The sequence below is a fragment of the Morus notabilis genome, unplaced genomic scaffold (assembly GCF_000414095.1).
Source record: "Morus notabilis unplaced genomic scaffold, ASM41409v2 Scaffold326, whole genome shotgun sequence".
In the NCBI taxonomy this organism is placed as follows: Eukaryota; Viridiplantae; Streptophyta; class Magnoliopsida; order Rosales; family Moraceae; genus Morus; species Morus notabilis.
The window spans coordinates 246,624-265,206 of NW_010364880.1; the positions used below are offsets into that span (position 1 = coordinate 246,624).

The following is an 18,583-nucleotide window of genomic DNA, read 5'->3' on the forward strand; positions in this document are numbered from 1 at the left end:
AAGAGATAGGGCAGAGTGTTTTTGTCTTTCACTATGAATGACACCTTGAATCAATCTTTAATTTTTCATTGTGAGTTGTACCTAGACATCTCCATGTGGTTCTTCACTCGTTCGTTTGCACGAACTAGGCCCCCCATCATTTTAAAATTGGATTAATGGATACCCCACATTCCATTATATACGCACATATAATTTATCTATATATATATATATATATATATATATCATATGATTCCGAGTTAGTCATTAGCAAACACAAAAAATCAGCCATCACAATAGCAAGCATTATATTTCTCTGAGTTTCTTAAAAACATCGATCATGGCGATTCGCTTGCCTGGCGTTGTTCACGCTAAGCAGTTCCTCCGAAGGTCTTCTTCGGTTGGTTCTAAAGATGTTCGAAAGGGGTATTGCGCAGTTTACGTTGGAGAAAGTGAAAAGAAACGTTTCGTGATCCCGGTGTCGTATTTGAACCACCAAGAGTTCAAGGTTTTGCTTAGCCAAGCTGTAGAAGAATATGGATATAACCATCCCATGGGTGGTCTAACAATTCCTTGCGGAGAAGACATCTTCATCAATCTTACTGCTCGCTTAAGTGGATGAAAGGGGAAAAAAGGAAGGGAAAAACCGCCGATTAGAACTCGAAAGTTCTGCAATTTCGAGTGCTTGATAGCTCTTCAAGGCTTGCAATTGATTGATGATTATATGGAAGGTGTGCTTCTCGACCTGTTCATGGTGGAGACTCATTCAGAATGGAGAGATCATGATCAGTAGTCTCAATCCAAACTAAGCAAGAGAAGAATCTTTAATTTGTTTGGATAATAGACCTGGAAGTAATTTGAAGCTGTGAGTAGTGAGCACAAGTTGCCTTAGATATCAGTTATTCTCACTAGTAATTATTAATATATATATATATATATATATTGAGCAGAGAAATTAGTGAGAGGAATAAAAAAATGTTTTTGGGCAGATTTTGGTGTCATGTATTATTTATGGAATAATTTGTATCTATAGTCAACATTCTTCGTAGTAAATAGTGCAAATAATCAATGAAAAATTGGATTTCGAGAAATTTTCGTGTTTATTTTAGTTAATCTAAAGTTATGTATATGGTAGTTTTGAAAGTACAATACAATGATCATCTCACATGTGTATATTAGAATATCAACCAAAAACAATCATGCTTTAGTTTCACTCTTTTAGCTGTTTTCGTGTTTCATTAATTAGATTTTAAAATCATTCTTTTGATCAATTGGTCAATTTTTAAGGATACAACAAATCACAAATGCTTCTTGAGAGGCACTTTCAGTGGCCAGATTACTTGTCGGAATAAATTTATTACTCTAAATACTAACGAATTGTGAAAAAAAAAAAAAAAAAAAAAAAAAAAAAATTATATTTTTATAACCACCCTGTGAAAAAAAAAAAAAAAAAAAAAACACAGATATTATATTTATATACACACACTATTGATTATTGTTATTGTGCGGGATATTTACACAAAACTCGAGAGGTAAAGCCAAAGTTTCATATTCTACAAGTATGATCTTTTTTTTTTTTTTTTGGTTTCCCCCTTAATTAAGCCAGAGCCTTTTCCGCATTGTCTAAAGTAAGCTACAAAAAATGGCAAAGTCTTCTGGTGGTTTCATTACAATTGCTCTCATTTCTGCTTTCCTTCTCCTCCTCACAAATTGCTTGGGTGAGTAATATGAGTCTCTTAACTTTAATGTATTCTCACATCAATCTTTCATAAAAATTCATTATGGGTGAAACCAATCAACTCTCACGGCAACATATGGATATTACATAGTAAGCATAGGCCAAAGTTAATCACTAGTTTAGATTTACCAAAATTCAAAGTCAAATATTACGGTTCCCACAATAATATGCTTCTCCTTTTCAAAGTTTTCCCATATTATCATCAAAGTTATTTCAGGTTTTTCTATTAAAAAAAAAAATTGCAAGTGACACGAAAGTTACGTTTTTTTCGTTAATATGCTGAGCGGACTTGAAATTATTAGTTTAAATATATTTTTTTTCGAATTATATATAGAAACTCATAATATTTAACTAGGCTTCAATTTTTAGAAGATTGATGTTAGGACATTTTTTTGCAAATTCCCTCCAACCTTGAGCATTTGTAACACATTGCTCATCAAATTTTGAAAGGTCTTATCCCGTTCTTCGAAAAGTTTTAAAAAGTAACAGAAACACCCCCTCAATTTTATTGATGAAAAGTGCATGGCGTATCAGTCAAAATATGCTAATGAAAATTTCTCATATAGTAATTACTTTTCCCCTAGAAGAAGATTTTAGCATGAAACTAAAGGGAACTTTTATGATAAGACATGTGTTTTTCTCCACTTGTAAAAACTGTTATTTTAAACTATTAAATTAGTTTTTTAATTGTTTGATCTATGAACGTCTACATTAAAAATTTACAGCACATAACACAAGACTGTTCATGTTCCAAATATGACAGTTATAAAACTAACTCAACTGCTAAAACATTTTCTACTTTCTATTGGTAAAGCAAAATGGTCTTCTCTACAATAACTACACACGAAACAAAAAGTTTATCGTATAATAAGAAAAACCTTATTAAGTTGGCACTCCACAAATATCGACTAACCAGAGAAGAAATTTTTAGTTATAATATACCATAAAACATAACAATACCTTCGGACATTAAGGGGTTGTTCTTTTGCAACGAAACTCAGACAAAGTTTGAACTCGAGTTACAACATTATTCAAGTTCATGTTCTTTTGTAAAATTTGAGTTTGAACTCAAGTTTGGGGTTAAACTCGAGTTCAAGTTTCCCCTTCAACTTGAGTTCATAAACTCAAACTCAAATTAATGAACATTATTTTTTCTATTCTTAAAAATATCACAACTTTTTCGTTTTAATTTTGATTGAGATGATTTTTTTTATGCATTCACAACGAAAAGACGAATAAAACCCTACCCATATACCATATTAAAATTTTTCATCACCATTGAGTTTTTATTAAAATACTATATAAATACAAATTTAAGTTTTGATCCACCCAAATACAAACTCAAAAAGATTCTCAATTCAAATGATAACTCAAATGTGCACATCCAAACACAAACTCAAATTATAATTCAAACTCAACTCAAGATCATCACTCAAATCACTCTAACTCAAAAATATAAAAGAACAACCCTTAAGTTTTCCCTTCAACTCGAGTTCATAAACTCGAACTTAAATTAATTAAAAATATTTTTTTATTCTTAAAAATGTCATAATTTTTTCGTTTTAATTCTAATTGAGATGATTTTTTTCTATACATTCACAATGAAAAGACGAATAAAACTCCACCCATATACCCTATTAAAATTTTTCATCACCATTGAGTTTTTATTAAAATACTATTTAAATACAAATTTAAGTTTCCACCCACCCAAATACAAACTCAAAAAGATTCTCAATTCAAATCATAACTCAAATGTGCACATCCAAACACAAATTCAGGTTACAACTTCAACTTAAGTTATAACTCAAACTCAACTCAAAATCATCACTCAAGTTATCCTAACTAAAAAATACAAAAAAATAACCCCTTAATCTCTTTCGATTTTTAGGAAAGCTTGTTTATAAACAGGTATATAACTATAAAATTTTATGCCCACTTTTCCGTCCCACTGTTGGTTTGCATTAAATATAACCGATTGTGTTTGGTGGAGTGTTGGAGTGGACTTGGTATACTTGTTATTTTGAAGATGAAGGCTGGGTGTTTTAAGTCAATTTCTCATACTTTTTAAACTGCTTTCGAGACAAAAAATTGGTCTATTAATACTTAATACAACAACGTAACACGCAATGTAAAATACGAAACATGTAAGCATACAAAACCTAACTTTGAATAAGTAAACATAGAAACTCCTAAAAGATATAATTGTCAAAATAGAAAGTCCAAGATATAATTGAGGAATGCTTAATCTTTCCTCTTAATTAAATTACAAAATTCCATTTTGAATCATTTTAAGAAAGCATTAAATAAGAAATGATTCTATTCACATTTTTTTTACTTTTTAGCTCCCTTCTAAATACACCCGCTTGATTTTAAAATGATTAAATTTATTTTTTACACATTCTTATTATTTTAAAATTATCCTAACTATTTCATAATATTATCAATTCTTGACCACTTTGTTTCACTTATCACACTAACCATTCAATTTTCATTCATTATTTTAATCTATTAGGGAATCAAATTCTAATTTTGTGGCTTACTTAGTAAAGAATCATAATGAATCAAAACAAAATAAGTGTGATTAAAAAAATATCCTTGTGTGAAGTAATTAAATTAGTACAAAACATGTACTCTATAAATAGGTTAGTACAAAACATCGAGTAAAATGATTACTTTAATCCCCTATAAATAGTAAAAATGAACTAATATATCATCAAACTACATATATAAAAATATTTAAGTCATCAAAATACACAACATAGATGCTCATCTAATTCCAAAATATAGTCAAACACCATAACTAGTAGATTCACCTATATACAACATCCATCATCTGCCAAATCAAGCAGAATCCTAATTAGTATAATTTAATAAAGTGAAGCATAATCTTAATTAGTTACACTATCAAAAAAGAAATGCATATCACATACATTACAATATCAAATGATAAATGTAACCATGAAACTAAGGGACTGTTCGGCTGTGGTGTTTTTGAGTGAAAAACTCAAAAAAAGCAACTCGAGTTACAACTTTATTCGAGTTCATATTTTTTTAAGTTTGAACTCGAATTCAAACTCGAGTTTGAACTCGAGTTTGGAACTAAAACTCGAGTTCAAGTTTTTCTTTCAACTCGAGTTCAAAAACTTGAACTCAAATTAATGAACAGTATTTTTTCTATTCTTAAAAATACTATAACTTTTTCGTTTTAATTCTGATTGAGATGATTTTTTTTCTATGCGTTGACAACGAAAAGACGAATAAAACCCGACCCATATACCCTATTAAAATTTTTCATTAGCATTGAATTTTTATTAAAATACTATCTAAATACAAATTCAAGTTTTGACTCACTCAAACACAAATTTAAAAAGATTCTGATCTCAAATGTACACAACCAAACACAAACTCAAATTACAACTTCAACTCAAGTTATAACTCAAACTCAACTCAAAATCAACACTCAAGTTACCTAACTCAAAAACATCAAAAGAACAAGCCCTAAACCACTCCTAAATATCACTAGCAAGAAGAGCTTTAGCCCACTCATTTCTTTCATCATCAGGAATACTAAAAAAGTATGAAACTAAAACATCATCTTTTATCATCATGTGAGCTATCTTATGGCGTTCTATTATGTTAATGGTTGTGGTCCTTTGTAGCTCATCTCTAATCCGGCTATGTTTTTTCATCATGTCTTCACCAATAGCGCGACTTAAACGTTCAGATGCATTTTCAATAACACCAACAAGTAAACTAAATGACTCCTTAATGGCATCATAAACCTCTGCATTGTTTGTGCTCTTTTTTTTTTTTTTAGAAGACCCTTGAGATTGAGGAATAGTTGATGCTTGTGAGAAAGACATTGATTGTACTTCATCCACACCCATATTGTGAATGCTATTGATACAATCATCATCAATATTAATGCCGTCACCTTTCTTTTTCAATTTCCTCAACTACATCAGCAGCAATCTCGGAACCCCTACCGGTTGCACGATCTTTGCCGAAAACCATACACAAGTCATCATAGTAGGGAAAAGCCTTGGTCTTAAATGGTATTGATTCCCTGTGACTCTTAATTTTATACAAAAAAAGATTAAACTAGATGAACTTTTATTATTATCAACCATATTACTGAATTATATTATAAGTACCTTGAGATATGCTTCCCACATCGACTTCTCAGCAGTAACCGTTTTCCTGTCTAAATCCCATATGACGTCAAGCATAGAAAGTTGTCTCTGTACAAAGTTTGATTCTATATCCTCCATCACTACTCTTTCAATTAATTGAAAGAACTATTGCACAATATGTATAATATTCAACCAATGTAAAAACAAAGCAACTATCTTCCTCTTTCTCAAAGTTTCACTTTTGCCTGATCTTAAGTGAGCCATTATTCTACAATAAAACAACTAAATTAGTACATTTAAACTCTTGTCTAAAACACTAAGCATAAAAGTATAATCACGAGCAACAAAGAAGCTATCAAAAATTATTCAGAACAACGAGAACCAAAAAAAAAAAAAAAAAAAGACATTTAGACTGCCTCTCTTGTGAATAATATCCCGATAGCTGTCACCTAGGAACAAACAAAAGGGACAAAAATAACAAAATTGTTTAGTTTCTTATCAGTGTCCGACAATTTTCTTCTTTCACAAGAATAAGTGAAAAGAAAAACAAGTAGAAAGGCAATAATCTCAACGTTATTTATCTATCAGAATAAACTCAACCTTTCAAGTCGTGGATCATTAGAAATTGCAGTAGCAAGCAATTGGAAAAAAAAAATAGACAAACAAAACAAAACAAAAAACAAGAACTGAACCAGCTGCCTCCAATCTACTGCAGACTTATCATCTTAAATGATTTTTCAAAAACTTACGGCACACTAGTGAGACATACATAGCTGAAATAAGCACTAGTTCAAAAATACTAGAAGCCTACAATTTCACTTTACCGCTTGTCTTCTAATATATATAAACGTAAATTTTTTTCCATAAGAACATACTCCAAAACCTATCATAATGCAACGTTTTATAATCGTTAGCAACACATAAGAACTTAAATCAAAATAGTACCTCAAAATGATCTCTACGAGACTTCTGCTAGCTCCAAAAAGTTTCGCTGCAGAAATTTGCCTCCTTGTCGGATGCTAGACTGCACGCGAGCCCTATTGATTCCGCTAACACGAGAAGAGATCCAAGAATCGAGCCTGGCCTTGCCGGAATCAGCCGCGACCATCTCCTCCAATCGCACGCCAGCGAAATTAGATTGGACGCCGGCGGGAACCTCTTCGTTTTGGTCGGAAATTGAGGCACTGGTGAAGCTAGAACCAGCTCTAAAGGAAATCGGAATCTGAGGAGGAGATTGAAACGAAAAGGAAGAAGACGCAGAGATTCAGTTTGGGGGAAGGAAGAAAAGGAAGAGAGAAGGAGAGGAGCGAAAAGCTTTTGTGGAGCTCGATGGAGTAGCAATCGCAAAGGAAATGCGGGCTAAGGTTTCTTCTCTCTATCGGGGAAATTTTGGAGAAAAAAAAAAGAAATGAGGCCTGAATGGAAAGACCTTTCCATTGCCCCCCAACGGGAATGAGGATTCACTCAAATTGAGTGAATCGGCTTTCAGTAGGAAAGCCCTTTCTAAACAAAAAAATGGAACCAAAAATGAAATTGGGTAGAATAGCCTTTCCTTTCCACTCCATTACTTCCAACCAAACACACCCTGACACCTAATGTTAAGACTCCGCAATCTAGAAGTGCTAATCATTTTTAAATAGTAGCGGGAATATGCATAATGGCGAAAACATTAAAAAAAAAATGGTATATGATTCAAATGATTGGGTTGTTCCATACGGAATTTGTCCCGACCCAAAACCGAGGCCAATGGCTATTCTGATAAGTAGGGTTTCTGCATAAGAAATTGGTTTGGAACAAAATCTCTTATTTCAATTCAACCAATATTCCATATGGAATCTGTCACGACCCAAAACCGTGGTCAATGGTAATTCTAACTGAGGAGTGGGTTGTGGGTTTTGATGGAGGGGAGTTTTGGGTTTTGGGTTTTCGATCAAGGAGAAAAGGGGATTTTGGGAAGTGGCAGGTTTAAGGAGTGTTTTGAACGGTTTTAAAAAATTAAAGGGTATTTTAAAATAGAGTAAATAGTATAAGGGGTATTTATGAAAATAATTTAAAAAAAATAATAAATTAAGAAGCAAAAAAAAATATCAGTACCAAAAAATCGATAAAAAATCATCAAAGTGAATTACGTGTAAAAGAAAAGGAAAAAAGAAAAAAAAAAATGAAAAATCATAACCTTAATTCCTATTTCTGTATATTCCCACCAAAAGCAGCTGCCATCAAAACCGCCGCCTCAGTCCCAACCCATTTTCTCTTCTCAATCTCGCCAACCGCCGCAACGACACCGCTTCCTCTCCCTCTTCGTCTCTCCACAACGACACCGCCATCAAAGCTTTTTTTGGAATAAAATCTCTTATTTCAATTCAACTAATAAGACCCACACTGATTTGTTCACCTGTCAAACATAGATACAAAGGTCACGTTCATTTCACCGATTCGAGTTTTCAGTTCTAAATTTCTACAATTAAAAGCTCTCAGATAATGTCACATCTAATTTTTTCTACTACAATTAAAAACTCTCAGAAAATATCACGTCTCAACTAAAATTAAAAAATCGAATCCACGAAGCAAACGAGATCAAAATACATAATATCGAAATGAAGTGTTCATCATACATCACTCATTTAACATCTTTTAATATTGAGCACATTTCAATGCAGATTAAAGTTCTTGATCTAAATCTAACTATATAGATATCCAAGTCACTAACAGAATCCACAACCTCTCCCAGAAGTATTACTAAGGAAATCAGGTTAATGACCAATCAAACGTAAGTTCTCTGATCATAAGTCAATTTAAGAGGGCAAATTGAAATAAAGCTCGAAAAGTCTCCTAAAACTCCACAAAAATCAGTATTTCAAAAATCAGTATTAACAGAACGTCAGATTAGGAGAAAGATACTTAAACTTGTACGTGGAAGGAGGAATATTGAAATAAAGATACACAGCTTGAAGAAAATCAAGGGGCTTTTATCAATTTCACAATAGGTTCGTATTATCAGCACATTTATATAAAACTGAAAACAAAACAAGAACATATCAAAAAGCGAGAAAGTCAATTTCTAAATCGGAGAACATAAAAATAAAACCCCTACTACTTCCCTAATTGTCTCTAGATTGTTTCCTGTGTCCCTTCCCTTCTCCTGGTTTGGTTTATCATCACTACTATTTCTGCAATCTGAGCGGCTGTCACTACATCAAGAGAAGTGTTCTGAGTAGTTACCTCTTTTCTCTTAAATGTCAGGTCTCAAACCATTCTTGAATTGGACCACCCTATGTATATCAAAATAACATTCCCCCAAAGACTAAACAACCAAAATTAATGAGTAAAACCTCAAGTTAAGGACCAATCTCCCATAAGTCTCATTGGCTCATATCACGTCAATCTATACCTATATCCACAAAAACAACCTACTATTTTTCTGTGTGTGACCTCATACCATAAGACATCAACAATACAATCCTATGAGACCTAATTCCCAAATCATTCACTTATTCCTGAATCAAAGCCTATAAACAAACTAAATGATTATTAAAGTGGAGGCAATAAGCACCTCTCTCAAGACTCATAAACCAATATCAATAATTCCTAATAAAAGAAAAATCACCTCAACCAATATTACAACCATGAATGATTTGCAAGAAATATGTAATAGCCAACTCATGTCAAGCAAGCAAAATCAATCCTAGACTAACATAGTCTCATTATTTGATGACAAGCGGTCAAGATAGATTACAACACCAACTCTTCAATGTGTCTAATTCAAAAACCAAGGGGCAAAAGTTTTAGTGAAATGGTTAATCATAAGCTTAATTTCCCAAAAACGCCAACATTCCCAAAGGAATAGCCACAACCTACTGATTTTGGTTATCATCAAAATCCTCTGCATTTCATTCCATGCTCGTAAAACACACAGAGTCCCAAGATCAAAACCAAAGGATCACCATTAAGGTCCGTTGGAATATAGCCTAAAGTCTTAAAAGCGACACTTTCAAATATTAAGCCAACTAAAAGGTCACCTCTAGGACAAAAGATCACTAAACTCCCAATCGGTGCTGCCTATTCCCAACCTTAGCTTTTAATCTTCCGATAATATATATACATATATATATATATATTTACATTTACATACAAGAACAACAGATCACAATACAAATCCATTCTACAATCCTCCAATGTACAACTGCTTAAATCAATGATCCCTTTTTTTTCTTTTTTTCTTTTTTTTCAAGAAGAATTACAAATGAGGAATCCATCTAAAAAAGAAAGAAAAAACAAACAATTCAGTACAACCAAGGCGATAACAGAAAGAAAACCTATCTCAAAACATCATCCCAACTAAATAAGATCAAGGATAAAGGAAAGTGTTTTAAGTGAAGGATCAGTCGAGGCCTATAATGAAGCTAAGAATTTAGCCTTCTCAATTAAATCTTCAATGGCCATATACTTGTCTTCAAAAATCCTTCTATTACGCTCCAACCAGAATACCCAAAGAATAGCCAAGACAATAGCGAGCCAAATAGTTTGGGCCTTCTTAACTCCAAGCAAAAACCTTAACTCTCACAAGAGCACAAGATTTCCAAATGAATCTATAAGGTAGGAAAGGGAAAAAGGTTTGAATTTTTTACCAAAGAGACAAAATATGAATTACATGAAAAACTCTGTACTCAAGACCAAATCCTTTCTTCAGGTTTAAGAGGTCTAGAGAAAAAGTCCACAAGACAACAAGAAAAATAGAAAGTTGACCAAATTCTCTGTCACTTAAATTCCTCCAAAAGCCAAAATCCCAATTAATACTAGAGTCTACTCCAGTGATTGAAACTTCTTTGATCTTCACTCCCCTAACTCGAATTAGACGGTAAAGCCTAAGAAAGGTGATTGCAAAATGCAAATCACCACACCACTTATCCTCCCAAAATCTTATCTTGATACCATCCCCCACGTCACCCCTCTCTATCAAGTAACAAATTCAAACCCCAAGAGATATATTTTGATGGCTTCCCATGAGTGCTTCTACTTACAATATTAGATTCCTATCCATTGGTTTGAATCACGTGCTTCTGTTTATGGAACCCCAAAAAGAGCCATTTACCACAAGGAACCACCAAGGCCATTTACCCAACAGCACTTGATTTTTCTTCAACAGATTTCGAATACCCAAGCCCCCTTTTCAAGCAACAACCAAAAAAGAGCAAAACCAGAAAGAACCCCAGGGCCTAAAAGTACAAACAAAATCCCTGCTCAGTGCAAAACAATGTCCGAACCCCTAAGAAAATATGAAAATGAGACCCCACTAAAATTTTTCGGTCAAGCCAACCACAATGCAACCCAGTAATTGATTTTATCCCAAACTTAGCTAGTGTTTCTGTGAACGGCCTCAAAAATTTGATTGTTCCTTTCTAGTCACAGAGCGCACATAACAATAAGGGCAACAACTTGCCACATTCTCTTAATGTTCTTAATTCTTCCAAATAAAAGTCATTGCCAAAAAGCTATATAACTGTAATAGGGACTGCCCAAACAACGCCAGACTCTCCCAGGCCATGATCCCAAATACAAATCCAAAACGGACAGTGAGGAAAAAGATGATCCACATTTTCATTAGCATTTCTACATACAACGCACTAGTCGAGCGAAAGATAAAGGTACGGCTTTCTCCTTTGCAACAAATCCTAAGTGTTAAGTTTACTTGACACAAGCAACTAATTAAAAATTTGTACTTTAGCAGGAACCAAAACACTCCAAATAAAAGGATGAAGGACAAACGAGGAAAGGACTGATCATCAATGAGAAATTTAAAGAAGGATTTACAAGAAAAAAGTCCCGACCCCTCCAAGTTCCACACCCACCTATCACGAATAAACTCACTCAATCTGACACCCTCTAGACATCCCAATAACTCCAAAATTTCTCCCATTTCTCCCTCACTAAGCTCCCTCCTAAAGTGAAAATTCCAGAATAAATTACTCCCCTATCCATCAGTGTAAAATGGAGGGATAGCTAAATTATGAGGGGATTAATTTCTATAAACACACGGAAACCAATTAGAAAATGACTCCTCACCCAACTACACATCTTTCCCAAAACCTTAACCTCCTCCTTCCATCGCCCAATGTAACCTTAACGTTCGCTTAAACTCATGCAACAAAGATTGAATGGCCTTCCAAGGACATGCCTCTAATCACTCTGCACCTAATTCCCATTCTCCAAAGCTCGACCTAAACTACACTCTAATCACTCTGCACCATAGCAAATTTTCTTCCCATGACAAGGCATTCCGAGAAAAGAGCTTTATTGCAAAGGACCAAGTTACCAATCCCCAAACCAACTTTCTCCATAGGTTTACAAATTTCAGCCCACGCCACACAGTGCTCTGATTTTATTTCCTCACAACCCCCCAAAAGAAAAATCCCGCGTCAACTTTTTAACCTTCGCTGCAACTCCTATAGGGATTTTAAAGATCAATAGAATAAGTCGGCAAAGATAACAATACCGATCTAATTAGCGTCAATTAGCCACCTTCATAACTACCAATTTTCAAAAGGACGATCTAGTCGGATTCCCACCTAAAGGAAGGCCAAGACATTTAATCAGCCATTCCCCCATCGAACAACCTCCAAGGGCAGGCAAACTTACCGCATCCTCCGCCTCACTATTAACGCCCAAATTTACAATTTTTCCCAAATTAACCTTTAAGTCTAGAAACCAAACAAAATGTAGCAATGATAGCTATCAAAGATCAAAAATTGTCCTCATTGTCCATGAAGAAAAGAGTGTCATCAGCAAATTCCAAATGAGATACCTTTATCCAAAAGGACGATCTAGTCGGATTCCCACCTTAATCAGCCATTCCCCCATCGAACAACCTCCAAGGGCAGGCAAACTTACCGCATCCTCCGCCTCACTTTTAACGCCCAAATTTACACTTTTTCCCAAATTAACCTTTAAGTCTAGAAACCAAACAAAATGTAGCAATGATAGCTATCAAAGATCAAAAATTGTCCTCATTATCCATGAAGAAAAGAGTGTCATCAGCAAATTCCAAATGAGATACCTTTATTTGCTCTTCTCCAACTTCCAAGCACCAAAAAACTCCTTGATCAACCGCTTTATCCAGTTTTGTAAATGAGATACCTTTATTTGCTCTTTGAACAAATTGATGAACTGATTGATATATTTCTTATAAACTGTATAGCCTATTTATAGATTACAAAACAGTCTACCTAGGAGCTATTTATGGTAACACAATATTCAGCACTAATTACAAATAAAGGCCTAATATACAAGAATTTACAGCTTGCATTGACTATGGAAATCAACGACCAAATTCCCCTAAAACCCTAAACTTGGTAGCGAAGGCACACCGGAATCTTTATGGCGACGATCGGAGCAGTGGCTACATGGTTTTGTTCCTCACAATGAGAATAACGCAATGGCATTGCTAGCTGGCGAAATGGAGGCCGGATGGTACCGGAATCCGACGTTGAAGAAAACGGCTTCAAAACTTTTACCGGCGCTTTCCGGCAAACGATGAGGCGACGGGCGACGAAACTCCGGATCCAGCGATTTCAGCCAGTAGGCTTCGTGGGCTGCCGGCACGTGGCGGAATTTGGCAGCCGGACGGTGGTGGTTCACGAAGGTAGTGGGCTAGTGGCGGTGGAGCCTTTTTTTTTTTTTTGAGGGAAAGGCAGTGGAGCTTTTAGAGTGAGAGAGAAGGAAAGAGAAAGTAACGAGAGAGAAGTTTCTGGTGAAAGGAGGGAGAAATTTTTCTACTTAAAATTCAAAATACTACCACAATATCCCAAAAGTTAAAACTTTTGCATTGAATTTTTTTTAAGGGGAAAAAAACCTTAAAGTAGAAGTACATTTTAAAAGAATTATTTTTATCAAAGGAAAGTATAGAAAAAGAATTAACACAAATAAATGAAGGAAAAAAAAATATTTCAAAAAAACCATATTGTAAAAAAAATTAAAATCCTTGAGAGCATAAACTACTTGAGAAAAAAGTTAAACATAAAATAAGCAAAAATACTAAAAAACAAAAAATAAATAAATAAGAAAAATGATGAGACGAACACATCGCCTCTCTAAGGGCGGATTCATTCTTGGCTTAGGAGTTTTTTTAAGGAAAAAAAGAGCCTTAAATAGAAACATATTTGAAAAGAATTATTTTTACTAAAATAAGTAAGATAAATAATTGATACAAATAATTAAAGGAGAAAAAAGAAAGAACTTCAAGAAAACATGTTGTAAAAAAATTACAATGCTTAGGAGCATAAAGCACTTGAGAAAAAACTAAAAAGAAAATAGGCAAAAATACTAAAAATAAAGAAACTAATGAGTCGTTTAGAATGTATAGTCAAATTATGATTATCGAGTCTGACGTTTGGAATTTAAATTTCTCATGAGAATAAAATATTATAGTAGAATCAATAATTTAAATTTAAGTATATCAAATAAGTGAGCTCTAACAAAATGAGTAAAAGAAAGAGAAAGAGAAAAAAAGATTCCAACGCGTGGCCTCTGAAGCAAGGAAGTTAGCTCTTTTAGTAGTTAGTAGATTAGTAGATTAATAGATAATAGATTATATTATTATTAGATTAGATTAGATTAGTCAGAAAAGGTTTTTTTTTTTATTTTGACCGTATCCTAGTTAGAAACTTATTCCAACGATAAAGATATCCTATGAAAGAAAGTTCTAAAACAAAGAAAACACAAAAGAATGCTACATAAAGATTTAAAAAAATAAGAAAAAATGAGAGCTTTTAGGAGAAGAGAGTTTTTGGCTCTTATTATTATGTAACCTCGCAATAGTCTTTGGCTCTTTTTATTATGTATGCAATAGATATAGATAATCATCAAGGAGAGCCATTTCTAGCTTTCTGCCTTCTCTAGTAATAGAATGGGATTCACAAATTATTGATTATTATTAGTTGAGCCAAGCAGTATGCAAGTGAAAAATAAATTTATAAGTGCATTGTAACACCCGATTAAATTGATTGAGATTAATTAATCTAATCTGGTTATTAGTGTTAATTAATCTCAGATTAGTGAAAGAATTTCAGTTATAATTATCACGTAAGGACCTTTTCTTTTAAAAAGGATTGTGTTGAAATTGACACTGCTGTTCCCCGAACAGTTTTAAAGAGTCGATAGCTAATTTTTCAAAATAATAATAATGGATCATTCCATACTCTATTTAAATTGGACTTTGAAGTCTAATTATCAAATTTGCATAGAAAGTCCAAGCCTATTTTTCTTTTTTTTGTCCCTTTTTCTCTCTCTTTTTCTCTCTTTCTCTTTCTCTTCCACGCTCACTCTCTCTTTCCTTCTCTCTCTCCACGCCGGCCAAACACCCCAATTAGGATTCCGGTGTCCGTTTTTGACACCTTCCGACTCGTTGTAAAGATCACAACGAGCTAAGAATGTTGACATGTCGCACGACCTCCAACTCCGCCGGAATCAGCTGCAATCGCCGGCCGAAGTTCTGAAAACAACCAAAGCTTTCGACCGTGATATCACCTCCGTCCGACATCTAATCAAGGTGATTCCAGTTCCTATGGATTCAGAACGAAGAGACGAAGAAAATCATCCTTTTTCACAGCTCGATTCTGGCCGGAGTACCACCGTCCATGGTGGTCGGAGTTCCCGCCACCGCCACCGTCATTCACCTCATTTCCGGTCGCCGTTTTCAACACCGCCATTGTCAATGGACTCAGAGAAGAACGCTGAGCAAAACCCCTATGTCAATTTCATGGTCCCACCGCTGTTTGCCAGAAAACGGAGCCGCCGCTGCCATCCGAGGAGGTAAGGGGTGGTTCTGACGATCTAACCGTTCGATTGTCGTGATTTTAGTGTCAAAAGACTCTGAAGAAAGTGTGTAACAAAAGCCCTCAACCAATTTTGAGGTCCCATAGCAGGAGAATTAAGATTAAAGTTGTCAGATTTTACCAGCATTTTTAGGTTTGACCGGAATAGATAGAGGCCGAATTGGGTGAAATTGACTGCACCATTGAACTCAGAAGGGTCGATTTAGGGCGGGTAGAAGATTTTTTGGTCGGAGGGAAAAGTGATAATAAAAATTAAGAGGAATACTCTGGATGTGTAACTTATTCACTTATTTGACCTCTTTCTTAAGTAGTGGGAATCACGTAATGTAACTTATCCTTTTATTTTAACTACGGTGTCAAATTACTTTGTTGAATCCCATTTTAATATTTAGTTAAACTAACCAGTTGATTAAGAATAATTTGATAATTTTTCAAATCAATTTTTTTTTCTAATTCCCTTACTTACCATCTAGTTTATACCAAGCAAGGTTTTTGTTCTTCTTTGTCGTCTTTCCTCCCATAAAAAAATAAAAAATAAAAAAAAAATAACTACAGGGGCATACCTACTTCACATGAAAAGAACGTTAAAAAGAAAGAACGTTTCCCTTTATGATTCAATCATGTGTTTATTAGAAATGATAACTCTGTGGACCGTGTATTATAAAGAATTGAAAAAAAAAAAAAAAAACAAACAAACAAAACAAAAGAAAATATGAACATCACTCCTAGTAATCTTCTAGCATTGATTATCGGTTAATGAGGACGAATGCAAACTTTCACTTGTACACTTTTGACAAGTTCGCATATTATAAGTTAGGATAAATTTTATTTTTGCCCCTGAACTTTAGTCTTTTTGGCATTTTACTCCCGAACTTTTAAAATTGGTCCACGCACCCCCTAAACATTGAAACGTTAGTCGCTTTGTCCCTTTTGTTTATTTAACTAGCATATTTGATGACATGAAAATTATTGGATGGGCAGTTCAATGAATTATTTGCATAAATGTCCCATGAAATATGTATCATATTTCAAAATGCCCCGTGATCTATCAAAACACATCAAAATGTCTCTAATTTAAGGAAAACACAACAAAATAAGAATTTTACTGATGTGGATGTCATTAAAAATTAATTAGATATTAAATTCTAATTGAATTAATAAAAGTGATTAAATATTGAAAAATAATAATAAAAATAAATATAAAAATTCTTCACCTCAAAAAAAATTCAAAAATTAAATAAATGAATTTTTTTTCAAAAATTAAAACCCAAAAGAAAATAAGAATTTTTTTTTTCAAAAACCTCATTCCTCTTCTGCTCAAAGTGCATATCAAAACACATTTTTTTCCTTAAAAGGAATTTTTTGATTTTTGAATTGTCTTTTGGGTTTTTCATTTAAAAAAAAAAACATTAGTTGATAAAGGATGCCACTATAAAGTCATAAAATCCAAAAGACTACTAAAAATATATCAGAAAACAAAAAAAAATAATAAAACCTTCTTCCTCTTCAAACATCGAAAAACCTTCTTCTTTTTAAGTGAAAAAATTTGTTTTAATCTGCACTTCGAGAGTTGAAGAGAATGAAGGTCTTTCATTTTTTTCCTCTTTCCTTTTGGGTTTTTTAGTTTTTGAAAAAACAAATTATTAAATTTTTTAATTGTTTGAAGTGAAGCATTTATAAAAAAATATTTTTTATAGTTTTCACTATTTAATCACTTTTAATGATTCAATTAGAATCTAATGTCTAATTAGTTTTTAATGATATGTCACATAAGCAAATTATTTTATTATGTTTTCAAAGATTAGGAGCATTTTGATGTGTTTTGATATATCAATGGGCATTTTTGAAATATCATACATACTTTAGGGGACATTTATGTAAATAATTCATTAAATTACACCTCCAATAATTGTCACGTCATCAAATACGTTAGTAAATAAACAGTGGGTAAAGTTAAATTTCAGGGATGCACATACCAATTTTTAAAATTCGGGGGCAAAGTGACCAACAGATCAAAGTTCGAAGGGTAAATAAAATTTATCCTATAAGTTAATATATAGTATAAGAGTTTTTACGACAGATGAGAAGAAATGTGAGGGAAAAAAATTACTTTTTTATAAGGTATTGGGCTTCCATCTTAAAATTTTAACATGTCTAAGTGGGTAACATGATATTGAGGTTACCTAATATCATTATATGACTATAGTTATGTTTATGTTTAGAGAATGTAGGACTCAGGTATTTTACCCTTAACATGCCCCTGCAAGATTGTGTTCTGTTAGGAGTTACTAATCTTGTATATTAATGGATCGCATCAGCTAGTTTTAACAGTGGACTTTGATAACTTATTAAAGTATTTAAGAGAGATGATAAGAAAAATGAAGGAGAAGAATTGCACTTTATAAGGTATTGGGATTTCCCACTTAAACATGTTAACCTTTTAAGATAAAAGTCCGATACCTATAATTGTTCTCCCTCACTTTTATTCTTATCTCTCCTTCACACTCTAATATATAAATCATCTCCAATATAATTAATGTCATGTTATATGTTGGAGAAAAGAAGTGTAAAAAATAAATAAATAAATCATAAATCTCGTAATTTTACAATGTCCTTTTTTATGCATTTTCACTAAATATGCTTTTACATGTTTTGTTTGTTACTGTTTTTTTTTAAAAACACAAAAACCCAAACCATAGAGTTTTTTTTTCAGAAATAGTAGAAAATAGGCCAATATGAAAAGCCTAAGAAAGTATATAGGCAAACTTTTAGTTATAGAAATTAATAGGCCATAACTTGTCAAGTTATGGTTCATAACCATATAAGTTATGGACAAACTTGTCAAATTATGGTTTATAGGCAGACAAGTTATGAACAAAAACCGTGATTTATGGACAATAACT

General features: G+C 33.2%; 1 protein-coding gene and 1 long non-coding RNA gene across 2 annotated transcripts; one reads left to right on the top strand and one right to left on the bottom strand.

The window, feature by feature from the left end:
- Nucleotides 1–262: 262 nt before the first annotated feature.
- Nucleotides 263–752, top strand: LOC21392112 (auxin-responsive protein SAUR24). The gene has a single exon (XM_010107058.2). It carries the CDS (start codon nucleotides 320–322, stop codon nucleotides 599–601), a length of 282 nt encoding a protein of 93 aa, XP_010105360.1. The 5' UTR covers nucleotides 263–319; the 3' UTR covers nucleotides 602–752.
- A 5,250-nt stretch (nucleotides 753–6,002) lies between these two features.
- On the bottom strand, nucleotides 6,003–7,498 carry LOC112093311. Its single transcript, XR_002902992.1, has 2 exons — nucleotides 6,796–7,498; nucleotides 6,003–6,299 (listed from the first exon to the last, which is right to left on the bottom strand). It is a non-coding gene; the product is annotated as an uncharacterized LOC112093311 (long non-coding RNA).
- Nucleotides 7,499–18,583: the final 11,085 nt, after the last annotated feature.

What these genes read in the sequence shown, in the direction of transcription:
- LOC21392112 (XM_010107058.2), top strand. Translation starts at nt 320, where the DNA reads ATGGCGATTCGCTTGCCTGGCGTTGTTCACGCTAAGCAGTTCCTCCGA.